General features: G+C 27.1%; 1 protein-coding gene across 2 annotated transcripts in view; it reads right to left on the reverse strand.

Moving 5' to 3' along the window:
* The window catches only part of LOC107455687 (histone-lysine N-methyltransferase E(z)), a 30,332-nt gene extending 14,088 nt beyond the window's left edge, over window positions 1-16,244 (reverse strand). The window contains exons 1-10 of one of the 2 annotated variants that reach the window (XM_043038793.2): window positions 16,139-16,244; window positions 13,107-13,150; window positions 12,594-12,738; window positions 11,669-11,797; window positions 8,307-8,420; window positions 7,022-7,319; window positions 6,408-6,501; window positions 4,422-4,585; window positions 1,587-1,678; window positions 393-570 (exon numbers count right to left, since the gene is read on the reverse strand). In XM_043038793.2, the coding sequence (XP_042894727.1) occupies window positions 393-570; window positions 1,587-1,678; window positions 4,422-4,585; window positions 6,408-6,501; window positions 7,022-7,319; window positions 8,307-8,420; window positions 11,669-11,797; window positions 12,594-12,738; window positions 13,107-13,114 (1,222 nt within the window). In that variant the 5' untranslated portion in view covers window positions 13,115-13,150; window positions 16,139-16,244. Of the gene's footprint in view, window positions 1-392; window positions 571-1,586; window positions 1,679-4,421; window positions 4,586-6,407; window positions 6,502-7,021; window positions 7,320-8,306; window positions 8,421-11,668; window positions 11,798-12,593; window positions 12,739-13,106; window positions 13,151-16,118 lie in introns of both variants that reach the window. The other variant, XM_043038794.2, reaches the window with a different exon arrangement.
* Between the last annotated feature and the right edge of the window lie 7 nt (window positions 16,245-16,251).

Consider the following 16,251-nt stretch of genomic DNA (forward strand, 5'->3'; position numbering starts at 1 on the left):
AAGAAAACCCCGTTTATAATACTAATATCAGGTTTTTACTATTCGGACAAATGTTCAGATTATATTTAAAAGAATATACCAATCAATCAAATACCTATAATCACAGACAATGCAAATACATGTAGTACTATGTATTTCCAGAGAAATCAAATAAATGCTTGCACACACAATCAGGATCAGTATAATTGAGAACAAATTTAAATTGTGTTTTTATTACATTACATACAACACGTATTTGAAGAAAAGAAGCCAATGATTATATTTGTTTATTTTGAATACTTATGTTAGTCACCTTACCGACCTACCTATCCTGGCTAGTCACCTTACTATGACTAAATATCATTTGTTGAAACAAATTTCAGAAATAACTTTTCATTTTCAATCAAATATACCTTCATTATTTTCACGTTCAGGAATGATTCTTTTCCTCGAGCTCCTCAAGCTGTCATTACTATCTTCACTGCTAGCTTCATTACCACTATCAACAGACATTTGTTTCATCATCTTGCGACGCTCATTCTGCTCTTTTTCCTCACGCAATTTTTCTCGAAGTTTTTCCTGCACCATATCCTTAAAACACATTAAAGTATTTTTTATGAATGTGACAATTAAATATAAATTACAATAATTTTTCATGATGAAAATAAACTTTAAGGCACATATTTAAGAAAATACTATTAAATTATAGATTAATATAAAAGATTAAAATATATTTTGAAAAAGGTTAACAATAAAAATCTGTTCGGAAAAAGAACAAAAAATTAACTAGCTATCAACTAAATATTTTCATTTAAAAAATACTAATTTCAAACATTTTTAGTTAAGACATAATTAATGAAACAAAAAACTACAGAAACATTAATTCTATATCAATTAACTGCATTAGTTTTCCTCTCAATGTATACACTATGGTATTTTTCAAAAATACTTTTTCAGTTCAGGAAGAAAAAAAAATTTGTTCCATATTTGGTCAAATGAGATTTTGATGCATTTAGCAGTGAAAAATTACTCATTATAAATGGCACGGATAACTAACATTCATAATTTTTTCAACAGTTGTAACACGAATAATAACATTTACAATTTTTTCATTGGATCCAAAGCATATTTTTAATTATAAAAGTTACTATCTAAAAATTGTTGCATTACAAAAACAGCAATGGTCTTAATTTTACTTAATCATTGACTTCATCCTATTCAATGAAACATTCAGTAAGGTACAGAGTTTTCAAGGTCATTAAAAAGATAGTTACTTTTAAAATATTCGATCAAAGTAATTTCTGCTTGGAGCTACTTTAACTCAGATAACAAATCAAATATAATAAATCAGGGAAGAGTCAGAAGCTAAATAAGAAAACTAAAAAGATGTAGTAGTCACGAGGAATTTCAACTAATTATGAAACAGTTGCAAAAAGAGAAAGAAAAGCAGATACAAAATCATCAAAACCAAAGCGAAATTTTTATGATTGCTGCGGTATATCTTCAAAATAAATAAATTATCTTTGTTTTTATCAGCATAAATTTAAGCATCAAACAATATTAGTGTAATCTTATAGATTAGAGAGTGAATAATTTATTGTACTTACCAAATGAAGATAACATTGATATCCACATGGCTGAGAATCTGGTTTCATATCACATTTTTTATGTTTGAACTGACTTGGTGATGGATGAAAAGCTGCAAAAACATTTAAAATACATGAAAAAGACTTAGGTGGGAATTCAAATCAGAAGCAAATTAATGAGCATTACACTGGCTCTAATAGTTACTTATGAATAGTATTTAAAAGGCAAAATTAAAAAATATAAATAAATTTATACAATAAATGTCTAGACAAAATCTACTACCAATTATCAATAAGTTATTATTGTATACCCATGGATTTAAGAATAAAAAGAGAGGGATTTTATCTAGTCACGTTTTAACTAAATTGTTTCAAAAGAAAAATTTCACTTTATAGCATCCATTAACAATCTACATAAAGCTTATTTCAGGTTATGGACTAGTATGTTTTCTCGTAATACAAAAAGGTCTCTAATAAATTTAACGAGAATACCTCGAAAAGCATAATTATTTTCCTGCTTCTTCGACAGAAACAAAATAAGTAGCTAGTTGAATAATATTTCTCTGCTACATGGCCTTAATTCACATTTATAAACCAGTGAAACCTACACGAAAGATCACCTCTATTTACAACCACTTTCGGGAGGCACAAATTTTTTTCCCTAGACATTGTGTTAAAGAAAATTTTCAGGAGAGACCATTGAAACCTCTCCCAGCAACTGAGCAAACTTTTGCACCAAATACGGAAGAGATCAAATAAAGAAACACGACAAAATATCCAAACAAAAAATATTAACAAATAAGTAGATTAAAATGTATTCAAAATATTTGTGTGATGCCCTTATTTAGAGAGCTGTTTTTGACAATCTCTGACAGAGATCTACAACCTCATGTTACAGTCATAGTGCACTAAAGACTATCACCGATTTATTTTTAGAGTTAAAAATTAAATAAGAAAAAAAAGTTATTTTAGAAGAAACTAAGCATCACAAATCTCTTCTCATCTTTTAAAATTCATATTTATGACATAAAATTATATGCAAGCTTAAACAAAAAGCATAATTGTTTATTTATTTAAAATATTTCTATAATTCATAAATGGTAAATTTGTTTTTACACATAATTATATCAATAGGGATCATTTTTATTTATGCTAAATTTTATGTATCAATCCTGTTTTCAAGATGCCAACACAAGTGACCTTCCTGCACCAAGAAAATGACACTAACTAAAATTAAAATCGTTTGCCAAAAAAATCATGTACCTTTGATATCATTTTGAAGTCAATGGATGTAACAACCCAAGAACAACCAATCTCCATTAATGATAATTTTACTATGGAACAGAAAGTGGTCGCTCCCGAGAGGTTCCACTGTAAAATCAACTTCAACGTTTTTTGTTGGAGAACAAATTTTGTATATTTACAATTTGGTACAACACTTAAAAAAATAAATGTTACAAATTTCTACACTCTCGCAAACAAGCCAAGGAAGGTAAAGAAACAATTATTAGAGCTAGAAAAAACTATTATGAAATACACTAGTCTACAAATCCTGATTGTAACAGTCCTTAAAATATTGTAACTTCAAGCAAATATCTTATTAAAATTCAACATATAAGCTAAACATTTTAACACTTCTTTCCATTCCACACTACAGTAATATTTAAAAATTGCCTTTTTTCCTTTATTTATTTATTAAATTTTATAAATTCAATAATTTGAGTTTTCAACAGTTCAAGATAGGCCTGGTCCCCTCCATCTTGAATTGTCAAGATTTTGCTGTAGCACAAAATAAATTTTTTTTTTTTAACATTTCTTTGGTGAGTGAACAGTATTTTGTGCAACTTAGGGGTGTCAGACAGTAGTAATTGTTTTATATGCACAGCCATTCTTCTGTAGTAAGGAAAAAAATCTTTCTAAAATAATAACAACTTGCAAAATGAAGCACTTGATTGGTATGCCAGTAGATAATTTTTTTTTTTACTGAATAAAAAAAGTTCCATTATATTTACTAGCTTTAAGAAGATTAATAACATTACAAAGAGTCGCATAATATGAATTAAATTTTGAACTTTTCATAGTTTTTAAAAAGTTTTCTATAATTCTTAAGCAAAAATTAAAACGTGAATAATCAGTAGAAATTAGAAACCTTAAAAATGATTCAGTTAAAAGTGTTTTATGTGAATGTATTGTAAATACTATATCTTCATAAGGGTCTAAACATAATTCTAAACCTTCAGACTTATTCTAATACATTAAAAATACATTTGAGATTTCTTAATAATAGTGACGCTGTAAAATATGTTAATTAAATAAATGTTCATAGGTGTTAGAATAAATATCCTTCAAAAATAATGATTTTCTTAAGCTACTTAATTTTTATGAATAATAAATTCTCTTCCATAAAGGACTTTATTTTGAGGATAGTTTTGAATAAATTTTAAGCCATTAATTCTAATAAAAAAGATAGAAGAGTTTGTAGTAAATGCTCAAAATTTCAGCTAAGTTACTATAATAATTAGATAGTTAGTCACGCAGATAAAAACAAAAGAAAATAACGTTCAAATTTAAAAAAGAGGAGAAATTCCAGAATTGCTAAGACACAATATAATTAAATTGTTCAAAAGAGCATTTATGGTGAAAAATACAATTTCCATAAATGCAAGAAGATTTTTCTATGTATTGTCCTGTTATCTAGTAAAAATTCTATAAGCTTATAAACCACCAATCTATAAATACTAAGTAAGAGTTATGAGCTTTGGTAAAAGAGTGGCTTATCATTCATTGTATTCCTCCAAGCCTTATATTTACAAACATATAGCACTTAAAACAAAGAAATTATCCAATAAATCTTACGATGTAGAAAACAATCATATTTGAAACATCTCCGACAAAACAAAGTGTGAAAGGAATGCATGCTCTGCTCTCTTATAACGGACTGAGCGCCAGGTCCATCCAAATTGGGTGTACATTCAGGCAATGATGAGTTAGAATCTTTTTTATCCACAAGTTCACGATATCTAATATTAGAGACAATTTCACAATTAATAATACTTAAAATATTCATTAAGCACATAAAATTATTTTCATAGTTACAACATCAAATCAAAAAACACTGTAAAACTATAAGAATGAATGTATGTATTTTATTATAATTACAAAATGGAAGTTTATATTTAAAAATATATAAAACTAAACTTTATATTTAAATTAAAAGCAAGCATTTAAAAAAAAAGAGTACAGCAAAACCTTGATATCACAACCTTTAATGTCACAAAAAGATCAGAATTCTCTACACATTTGCCATTTTCTTGCAAAAATAAGTATCATTTTAACAAATGTACCTTTTATAAATCTGCAATATCACAAAATATTTTTGCTAACTAAATAAATTTATTGGAATTTCTAAAGATATTAGATTTTTCTAAGTTAATTTTAAAAATTATGTCTTGCCTATATAATAAGTAAAAGAACACCGTGTTTTACATGAAATTGCTTGAAACATTAATTTCCAAAAGAAGTTTAGGGCAATATTATGCGATTAATGAGTTTGATCTTCAACAATTTTTAAACTACCTCATTATATTGTTTTGCGTACATATTTTAAAAAGTAGTTCTCACAAATTATCAAAACAAGAGATGCTAAAAGACAATCTATGAGCATAATTTTTTTTTAAAAAAAAGCAAACTAAAATTTTTTTTTAATTGATAAACTTAATAATTTTCTTTTATCAAACCTAATCATTTTTCTATAATTTAAACTGAAAATTATAAACATTTAAAGGTGCTTTAAAAAAAAAAAAAGGGGGGGGGTTATTTCAAAAATAATTTTAGAAAAAATCACTTAAAAAACTCATTAACAATCCCGCTGAAGAAAAAGAGAAACTAATAAAAATTAAACCAGTTGAGAATTATGCTAACAAAGTAAATATTTGTAATAGTAATCAGAATTAAACTAAAAAGCACAGATGATTTTATCAGTGAGTCATTTATTTTTTTCTATTGGAATATGAGTAAAAAGGCAGTTTTTAAGAGATGGTGGCTTATTTTTACAAAAAGGGCAAAGAGGGTGCATTTATAGGGATGTCAGGGCAGATAGGGCGGGCCGCAATTCTAAAAAAGCTTAGGAAGAACACTGTTAAAACAACTATATATATTGTTTGTTACACCATTGCTAGTTCTTAAACTAAAACATAAAATAAATAAATTACTAAATCCATTACATTGTTCTAAATATGCTTGATCAAGAACAAGTTGTGAGATTGAGAATAAACATAAGTTAGTGTAAAAGTAGGCGAATACAAGGCAAGAATAACTTAGTTGGTTTTTTTTTCTTTTCTGCAATTCTGATTGAATGTCAACTTGAATTCACAACTCGTGAGAGTTAAATCAAAGTTAAAATAATTAACCAAACCAACTCTATTGGGAGCAACCATTTTGTAGAGAATTTGTGGTGCCATTTCTAACAAGCAATTTAACTATTTTCTCATTGTCTTCCTATACTTACCCAGGACAAGACAAGCAAATTCTTATTTGAAAAATTTATGACTATTCTGAAGTTAATAATAATGAAAATTTAAACACAAAATAAATGAACTATTCTTACAATAAGCTTATAAATTATTCAGAACCTACGCAAAAATTTACACAAGTTTCCTCTCTGTAATTACTTTCAGCATCGACTAACATGAAAGGTCTTGACAACATATATTATTCTTCATAGATTTCATATACTATTTGGAAGTAAGTTCAGGATTTATAGTTAAAAAAAAGTAAAATTTAAATTAAGAAAGTATAGCAAAACTTTTGTCCTCTAGTGTGTACAGATATTTGTAATTTTACCTTTGTTTAAGTTGTTCAGGAGCACCCTTGTCTGGAAATACAGCTGATATGGCAGCAAATATAATGTCATATTGTTCAGGAATAGGTTGCTTTTCTAAAAAAAAATATACATATATAAACAACTTAATGTTTAAACAATCTAATGAATGATGAACAGAGTGTAAAGAATTTTTCTTGATAAACATTTATTATTTTTATTAAAAATTATTACAAGCTTAAAAAGTAAGGGAGAAAAAGTAACAAATTAAGCAAGTAAGAGTAAAGTATGTTATAAAGAGTTTCTAGTAAAAGTAAGAAATATTAAAAGTAAGAAATCAATAGAATGACCTGTGACAAGATATAAGACAAATCTATAACTTAATAAGTCAGATTCCAATAAAAGGGAATGCCACAAAATTGTCAAAAATGCAATGAATTGTTTCTGAAACAGAAAATTATATAAATACAAAAAAAGTGGTATCATTTAAATATATCAGATTTACAGAAATAAAACAGATTATTTAAACTACATAATTACAAAAACATTGCTATTAAGAAATACCTGTTTAAAAAAAAAACATTAATTCTCATATACTAATAACAATTTAACTAAATTATTAAAAATAACAATTTACCATGAGGTGAAGTACTTGGTGCAGTCCATGATGGTGTGCGGGTGGGTTTCTTATTGCGTCCAGGAGAATTTTTTCCAGGATTTTCTTCGACCTCACTTTTTATGCTTTTAGCATCTAATTGGGTGACCAATGTCTGTACCAAATCCACAAAAATGTCATCATTGATAAAACCGCACTCTTTATCACCATGAACTTTTCCATCATAGTTCTTCAACAATTCTTCAATGAAAGAACCATCCTGATCTAACACTTCATCTCCCATGTAAGGGATGTTATGCAAAACAGTTTCGTCTTCAACCTTAAAAACAAAAATCACATAATTTTTCTTACAGGCAAGATTGTCATCAAAAAGAAAACTATTTTTTCTTCTTTTTTTTAATAAAAAGTTAAAAATAGGCTTTAAAAAAAAAGAGGGGAAAATACCTAAGCAAAGGGACAATTAGAGTAGGCTACTTCTCAAAAATATTTTTTAAAAAAATTAAAAAAAAAACTGAGTACATGATTACTAAATGGTTAAAAATCCTCTACAGTTAATAATTTTACATTATATACAACATGTCATGATTTAAGAGCATGACACATCGATTAAAACATTCCATCATATTTTCTTAATTATGAGAAAAGCAACAAAACTAAAGATCAAGTATATAAGTTTTAATTTCAAAAGTATTTGCCATGCAAAATATGGATAACATTATTTCCATATTTTAAAAATTCATTTAATCTTTTTATTCTTCAACCTTGACATGCTAACTGAAATCATTAAATTTTTTAGCAATTCTTTTTACCTCATTTGTATAAATTTTTAAAACCTCTACACGGTTGCTAAATATCCCAATTCAGTTGTAGAAAGGATAATAAAGAGTAAAACTTTCATTCTGAATTTAACATACAACTATTAAAAGCAAACAATATCACAAAACAATTTTTTTACAGATTATATACTACAGCTTGTTTCCTTCCAACTAATTTTAAAGTAAGGAAGAGAAACAACATACTTTAAATTGAGTCACACAGAAATAAGTATAGGAGAAGCAGCAGAAACTTTCACACCAGCAAAGTTTAAACAATAACCAACAACCTATTACTTAGTAAACAAAGAGCTAGAAATGCATGCTAATAAAAGTTTTAATGATTCCCAAGTAAATTATTTAAACAATGAATTTCAGAATTTGAAGGGAAAAAAATTTATAAGAAATAGAAGAAAAAAAATGAAAACAATACACTTCATGCTAACTCATAAAGGCCAGATTAACAAATGACCATATAAAACAGAATTTATTACCATGAAGTTTTGCTGAATAGGTGCCCAAGTGTACATCGTAGGAATTGGAGTAACGGCATACATGACACGTAGTGGAGTAGACTGAACAGACCCATCAGGTAGTTTCACTTCACACTAGATGAAAAATAAGAATTGCATTATTCGAATTATGTCTTACATCATTTGTTATTCGAAATACAATTTCATTTAAATAATTTAAAAATTTTTTATTGAAAAATGGCTGTACAAAATTATAATGGTCAAACAAAAATTATAAATATGTAACAAAAACAGCAGGTTTTTAGCATTTTCTACTACAGTTTTCATGAAAGTACAAAAAATAAAAAAACTTTTTTTAAATCGTCACCATTATTATACATTATAATAATAAGGTTTTTATGTGAATGGTTCAATAGATCTGATAATGGTTTTGAATTCTGCATGACATAATAATATTGTGAGAAAAATACCTGTTTAAAAATTACAGTTGTTAATACTAGTGCTTAGTTATGAGTAGGGCTGCAGGTCTGTCGTGGCGCGAATTTCCGCGAAATAGTAATCTTTTTCCCCAAAATCTGCGAATTTCTCAATAAGTCTTGACTTGCGCGAAAATTGCTTAAAATTTGATTTTTTTTTCATTTTTTATTTATTATTTTTATTAAACAGAATTTTTTATTTTCCTGAACCTTAAATTGAGCATGTAAAATTGATTAGATATTTAGGGGACTGAATCAATAAAAAAATGACATGAAAATAGTTCAGAGATAAGAGATAATCACAATCTTGTCAAGTAAGGTGGTCTTTCTACACTTAGTTAGGGAGGGTAATTACCTTCCTGAAGTCAGTAAGAGTACAAAAGAAATTGGAATCACAAAAGAAGGAAAATGTTATAAATCAAATCTTTGACAGAAAAATTGTTATACATGCTATTGCACTGGGCAATAAAATTTCTACTGCCTTTCTACATATCCAGTTAATTTTTCCTAGGCGGCTTCTTGTGATTTCGTAAATATGGATCAGTTTCTTAGATGAAGGGGGGACTAGTAGTTAGTAGGGACTTGTAACTAGTAGTTTGAATGTAGAATGTTTGAGTTTTCACAGCTATTACTTCTTACAATGCAACGATCAAGGAATTGCGCGTTGGTGAAGGAAAATTGATCGAGTTTTGGAAATCAAAGACGGAACGCTCCAAAGTGGCAATTCGAAGTTTGTCGGTGCCTAAAAACAGCGTTGATGCAGAAAGATCGTTTTCTAAGTATAAAAATGTATTAAGTGATGAAAGACGAAGCATAAATTAGAATAATCTGCCAATGTACAATACTTGGTACCAAAATTCTGTTTATTTAAATAAAAATATTAATATTGCTTGAAATTCAAAGAAATACTTTTGTTGTGTATTTTTAAGCTTTTTTTATTATTTGTGCAATTTCTGTCTTTTGCATCATTTATGTAATAAATTTTTTAATGTTTAGAATTTGTGTAATTTTAAAAATTTCCTACGATTTTGGGGTCTTTTTTCCCGCGACAAACTTGCAGTTATGAGATAAAAATAGCGTGTTCCTCATGCAGCAAAAAAACCATAACTAAATGTGGGATTTGAATATTGCTTGTCATAATTATATCATAAAAATTATCAGGATTTAAAATAAAATGTGAAAATTCTTAGCAGTAATTGTTGTAAAAATAATCAAGGTTGAGTTTTTAAAAAAATGATTATTTAAGTGCCTGATTCAAATTCCGTGCATTGTAATAATATGGGGCTTTAAAAAATTGTGTGAAAATCGATAGCAATAACTTCCAAAAAATGATTGAAGCATCACAGATTTACAAATGTAATCGAAGTAGAGCAAACAGATCAAAAAGTCCTGACTCAAATACACTATTTGAATCTTACACGCCATAATATGTATCATAAAAACTATTGAGATTTTATTAATTTGATTCGCTTTCGTTTCAGATGAATAAATGAAAAGAACATAATTATGCTAGTTTAGCTTTTTTTGTTGCTGGAAATTGGATATTGTAACATATGTATTTTTGTTGGAAAAGATCTTTTAAATGTGGAATTACTTTTTAAGTCATTAAGTTAACACATTTGTTTTCGTCACAACAACATTTTAATTCTAGTGAAAGCTAGTCAATTCAGAACTTTTCTTATTCTCGTGTTCTTGAAATTAAGTCAAAGTTGCATTCCACTTTTACAAACATAAGAACTTAGCAAATTGGCGGGAAAATCATATGCCTCTTCTAAAATTACAAAAATTGCTGATTTCTGTTAATTTTATTTTTCTTAAAAGTTGTTGTTTTGGAAAAGGCATATCGTTAAATTATTCGTTAGAAACATAATCATTAAATTTCTTAAAAAAATTCTACCAGCAAGTGGGTGAACGATTAGTGTTGTAGGTTAGTGAGGCTCACAAACATGTCTTTCTCCCCACTTGCACAAGAAAACAAATCTTTTGAAAACAATTTCACAGAAACGACTCTACTTTAGGAGAACACATTTTTCGTTGCACCTATATAAATATTTGATCTTGCTTAATTCAGGTGTGGGAATTTCAAATATAAAACTAGTTTTGCTCAAAAAATTACTGATTTTAAAGAAAAAAAGTACATTTTAATTCTATTTTTTATTGAAATGTACAAGTTCAAAAATGTTATATATGACAGAAGGACACATAAATGATGCAACAAACTTCTAGGGAAGTTAGGGATTAAAATGGCATAGAAATCCATGCTTAGAAATGTTATTGTACACGGCTATGGGCGCTTCCTGATAATGACCTGTCCAGAAACATATGAAAAACTGTTAATAATATTGAAGTGCCCTTAAGGCATATGACATTTCCAGGCATGGGTTTCTATGCCATTTTAATCCTGATAATGTGCTTTAACTTCCTTAGAGTTTGTCACAGTATTTATGTGACCCATTGTCAAACATGTTTTTAAACTTATTGTACATTTTAACAAAAAATAGACTAAAAATTTCATTATAAAAACTGTAACTTGGAGATTTGGATCGTAGATTTGAAATCAGTGATACAAAAGTATCTAATACTGGTTAAAAAAGTTCCATGCAACAAAAGAAAAAAAAATATTCCATAGTGTTATTTATTGTAATTTAATAATCTGAAAGTTCAGAAATTAAAGACAAAAATCATTTTCCTGTATTATATTATTTGCCAATTCAAATTTTTTTTCACACAATTTATTTAATGGACTATAATTTTATAAGATTTAATTAATAATATTTAATAGACTTCAATTTAAAAAAATAATACATAAATTATTTCAGAGGTTAATATGAATTTTAACCCACTTGAAAACTAAAAATTTTTTGAAATTAAATTTAAAACAGATAAAATAGGATAATAAAAACAAACCTTCTTCATAACAGGATAATGCTCAGGTAAATCAGTTGGAAATACTGATACAGCATTGGTTTCTTGGATGTAATTTTCCATCAAAACTACTTTTTCAGAGATATAACGTCGGTTGGCAAGATAGACAGACTGAAAAAATATAATTGCAGTTTTTTGATAGAAATCAAAAAATAATTTTACAAGATGTACACTGTCGAAAAATTGGAACTCCAATGAAACTTTATCAGAAAAAGATACCCCTGTTGTGCTTTTCTTTTTAAAAAATCAACATCCAACTAAGATCATAATAATTTTAGAAGTCTACAATAATTTAGAAGTCAATCAATTATACTTATAGCTGGATATCAATTTAATAATTGCATTCCAAAATAAAAAATTCACCAACTCTTACAGCCTAACATTTTACCCACACTTTTAGGTATTTTGTGTAACTAAATTTTTCTAACATAAAAAATGTTATCTTAAATGTAATTTTCAGATTTAAAACAGAAAGTTATAATAAAAGTAGTTAAAATTATTTTCTGTTAAAAATTTAATATATTCTAGTTAAGTATAAATTAAAGAATTAAAAAAATATATGCAACTATAATTTAAAAATTTCATATATAGATTAGTAGGTTTTTCTCTCCTTATTATTTTAAATTTAACACCTCATTAACAAATTATGCATACAACTTAACATTTTGGTAAGGTAATGATAATAATAATAAGGTATGGAAATATTTCCCCATGTGACAGATTTTCTTTCTTAAAAAGTATAGAAAAGAAAAAAAAAAAACAGAGACGGTTACAATATCGAAATATAATGTAACTATCTCTAATAACTGCATTTAAAGATACTTATGAAACAAGATTTGAACACATCTAATTTGGGAATCAAAAAATTCAAACTTTTGAAAACAGTTGAATTCAGAAAAGTGAATACTTTAATTTCATCATTTCTGCGGAATCTCTTTAGTTGCCTGAGTTTCATATATTCTGATTTGACTTTCTTCTTCCACTCATTAGGTACTTTTTGAGCTTCTTTATTTATTCTCTCATAATGTGGCGTTGATAGCCGAGAACTATAACTGAAAACATACTGGCTGTTAGATAAATTATAACACTGTATTTAAAACTAAAAAATATTAATTTCAAGAAATGTAGGAAAGAATATTTTTAAAATTATTTTCACAGATTTCATGAATCTTGTTTTGTAATATTATAATTATGTGCATCTAAATTTTATTCTATTTACTGTAATATAGAAAAACTTTTAAATTATGTAAAGAAGAAAAACAGTAAATAACAGTTAGGGCGTTATTTATTAAGCTTTAAGTTGCAAGTTTAAAAATAATATTTTTTAGTAATAGTATTTTAATATTTTAAAAAGCTTTCTTTTAGGTAAATAAGATCATATCACTTTATAACTTTATAAAAAACTATTATAAACATGTACCTCATCATCTTGGAGCTGTAAGTAGTTTTTCACCTAATCAAACCCTAAATAAAGAGAGACAAAATGAGCAACCTATAAAACATTTGAACTTTATCATTAATCTATTCAAACATAAAAAGATCTTCAAACAAGATTTAACACACGAAGTTACTATTTAATTTCAGAAATGACTTTATGACTCCTATGACTTAATGCAACTTACAAAATAACTAAAAATAACTTTTGCAAAAAAAAATTTCGACAACTCAATTGGAATGCTCAATTTCCTATTCAGCATTTTTCTGATATGACTTAAAGTCCAGTGATTAGGGAACAAGATGTCCGGTAGCTGAGTGGTAGCGATTTGCAGTCCTGCAGCACAGGGCTGTACTTGTTCTATACCTACAAAAATTTTATTACAAATACGGTATTCCGCTTAAGATATTTTCAGAATTTTGCAAGTTCTGATATGGTTAAGAAGCAGAATGAATCCTTTAAATTGAAGCTGGCAAATGGAAACACTATCTGAAATATCAAACATGGAACACTATCTGAAATCTCACAAACAAGGAGCTTGATCCATAGTCTATATTTCGAAAGACTATATTTCGTATGCAAAAATGGTTATAGAATTGCTTGCAGTTATTAAAATCTGGTATAATTCTGACTACAATTTCTAAAAATTGTAAAGAATGAATGATGAAAATAATACAAAATTGAATTCTTGAAAATAGCACTTTAACAAAAAAAAACTTAAAATTTTTTTCATTATTTTTTTAAAAAATAATTTAGTAACTGTAATTAATGCAACGTAGAAGAATAGAAAGCAGCATTGTTTACAAACTTATGAAATTAATTCCTCGCATTTAAGTGTCAGAAATTAATTGCAAACTTGTGCCATGACATTTTCAAACGTTTTTAACAATTTAGAACTGTAATAGTAGACAGAAAATGATTATATGCAGTTCCAAAGCAAGTAATTATGGAAAATATCTCTGGTGATCTGAAAAAAAAAAATGACGTTTTGAAATACAAAATACATTTTTGAACGTATATAATTGTTAAAACCAGTCTAAAATCATAAAAGCTAACAATAATGGTACAATTAAACTTATCAGGGGTCTGTTCAGACATTTTGTGAAGGGTCCGTTTTTGTAAAATTGTGAAAAAATTACTCGTAATTTGTGAATATAAAATAAATGTTAAGTCACATTCTTTCAACCAGGGTCCGCTTTTGTGAATTTGTGCAAATAGGTTCCGTTATTGCAAGAAAACTTTTTCAAGGAGTTTTTAAATGGTAAAGTCATACAAGATTATGCTTATCACTGCAAAATTATTAATAAAAAATTAAATTTATAAAAATAAACAGCAATTGCAGCTACTAAATTAGCGATGCAACACATAAATATTTGGTATTTAGCCTATACTGCTGAAAGCAGAATATTCATTTCGGACGAATAAAGGAAGAAGCGTCTGCCGAAGACAAAAATTAGTTCCCTTACATCTGTCTTTTTCCCCCCTCCCTTCCTGGGAAGGGTTGATTCGAGTAACAAAACAATAATGAAGATAAACAAATTTATTTGTGAAGGGTCCGATTAAAAGATAAATTATTTTGTGAAGGGTCCGTTTTCAAGTTAAAATAATTTGTGAAGGGTCCGTTTTTATGAAGAGATATTTTGCGAAGGGTCCGTTAACGGACCCAAATTTCTTCTAAACAGACCCCTGCTTATCATATAAGATTCCTGTGTATGTTACAGTAAGTTGTCATATATGGTGAGAATCACTCCTGAATGCTTTTGCTGAGGAAGGTATTGATACTAAAGATGTTGATTTCGATATTTTAAAGACAAACTTGTTACGTGGGAAAGAAAATATGACAAACTATTGTTCGAAGCCTGCCAAATTTTTCCGTAGGAACAAGTTTTTTCTCAAATTTTCATAGTGCTAGTTTATTATTTAATTAATATATATAATTTATTATTCAACATTTGAATTAAACTGATAGTGACTACCACAACACTTATATAATTAAATCATCTACAATTAAACTGTTCAGTACCTGATGATTTTAGGTGGTGACAAAATTTCAAACATATTTAGTAACATATATGCCATTTCATTATTAATTTAAACATTGCGTAGTTATGACACGCAATAAGGTATACAGTATCTAATGTCGCAGAATTTTATTATTTTAAAGGTAAACTGTTATGATATAATTTATTCTTTGAAAACATCTTTTCATGTCAGGTTTTTCGATCTATGTTTACCATGGAATAGGATGGGAGCTAAGGACAATTAAATTGGGACATAACTTAGAGAGGTTATTTAAACATTAAGAGATTTTTGAATAAAATACCTTGATTTTTAAATTTTGTAAAACTTTAAAGTAACTTTCTAAAATCAATAAAACTTTACGTGATTAAAAATTTCTTTATAAATAAAAAAATTACTAAATGAATTATTCAATCGCAATAGAATACAGATATATTTTAACATCAGACACTTTATTTAACAACAATGCATATAGTAATCACAACATTTATTTTAAAAACGATTGAACTCATAAGTCAACCATCACTATTTATTACAGAACTCATAAGTCAACCATCACTATTTATTACATTACCTAATGAAGAAAATACTCGAAATCATGCTAAAATTTGAAACAAAATAAAATTTCAAAAATAAGCCAACACCAAATGAAAAACTCAAGGACATAACATAAATAAATATACCACACAGATGGCAAACAAAAACAAATTTTTTCGCGTTCACAAAATAAATTAGGTTCTTCAAAAAACAAGTGAGTCATTAATCGCACCACTAATATTTTTCATTATTAAGTGTTTCATTATAGGTAAATTTTTCTGATCATTGATTATTAACTTATGAGACTGCTTTGATTTTTCATTAAAAAAAAAATTGATAAATAAACTAAGGTAAATTAGAGCTGAATAAAAATTTTATAAGTGCCAATTAACACTATATTAAAATACTTAATCAAATTATTATTAATAACTTAAAAATTACTTGTGGAAACTTCTCTTTACCTTTTAATTGAAAAATAATTACCGAACTAAATAGCGTTTGTTTTGAAATAAAACAGCGCAGAAAAGTTAAAGTTGCGGTTAAAGCGGAAAAGGTTTTTGAAAATTCTTTTTTT

The sequence above is a fragment of the Parasteatoda tepidariorum genome, chromosome 1 (genome assembly GCF_043381705.1).
Source record: "Parasteatoda tepidariorum isolate YZ-2023 chromosome 1, CAS_Ptep_4.0, whole genome shotgun sequence".
Taxonomy (NCBI): domain Eukaryota; kingdom Metazoa; phylum Arthropoda; class Arachnida; order Araneae; family Theridiidae; genus Parasteatoda; species Parasteatoda tepidariorum.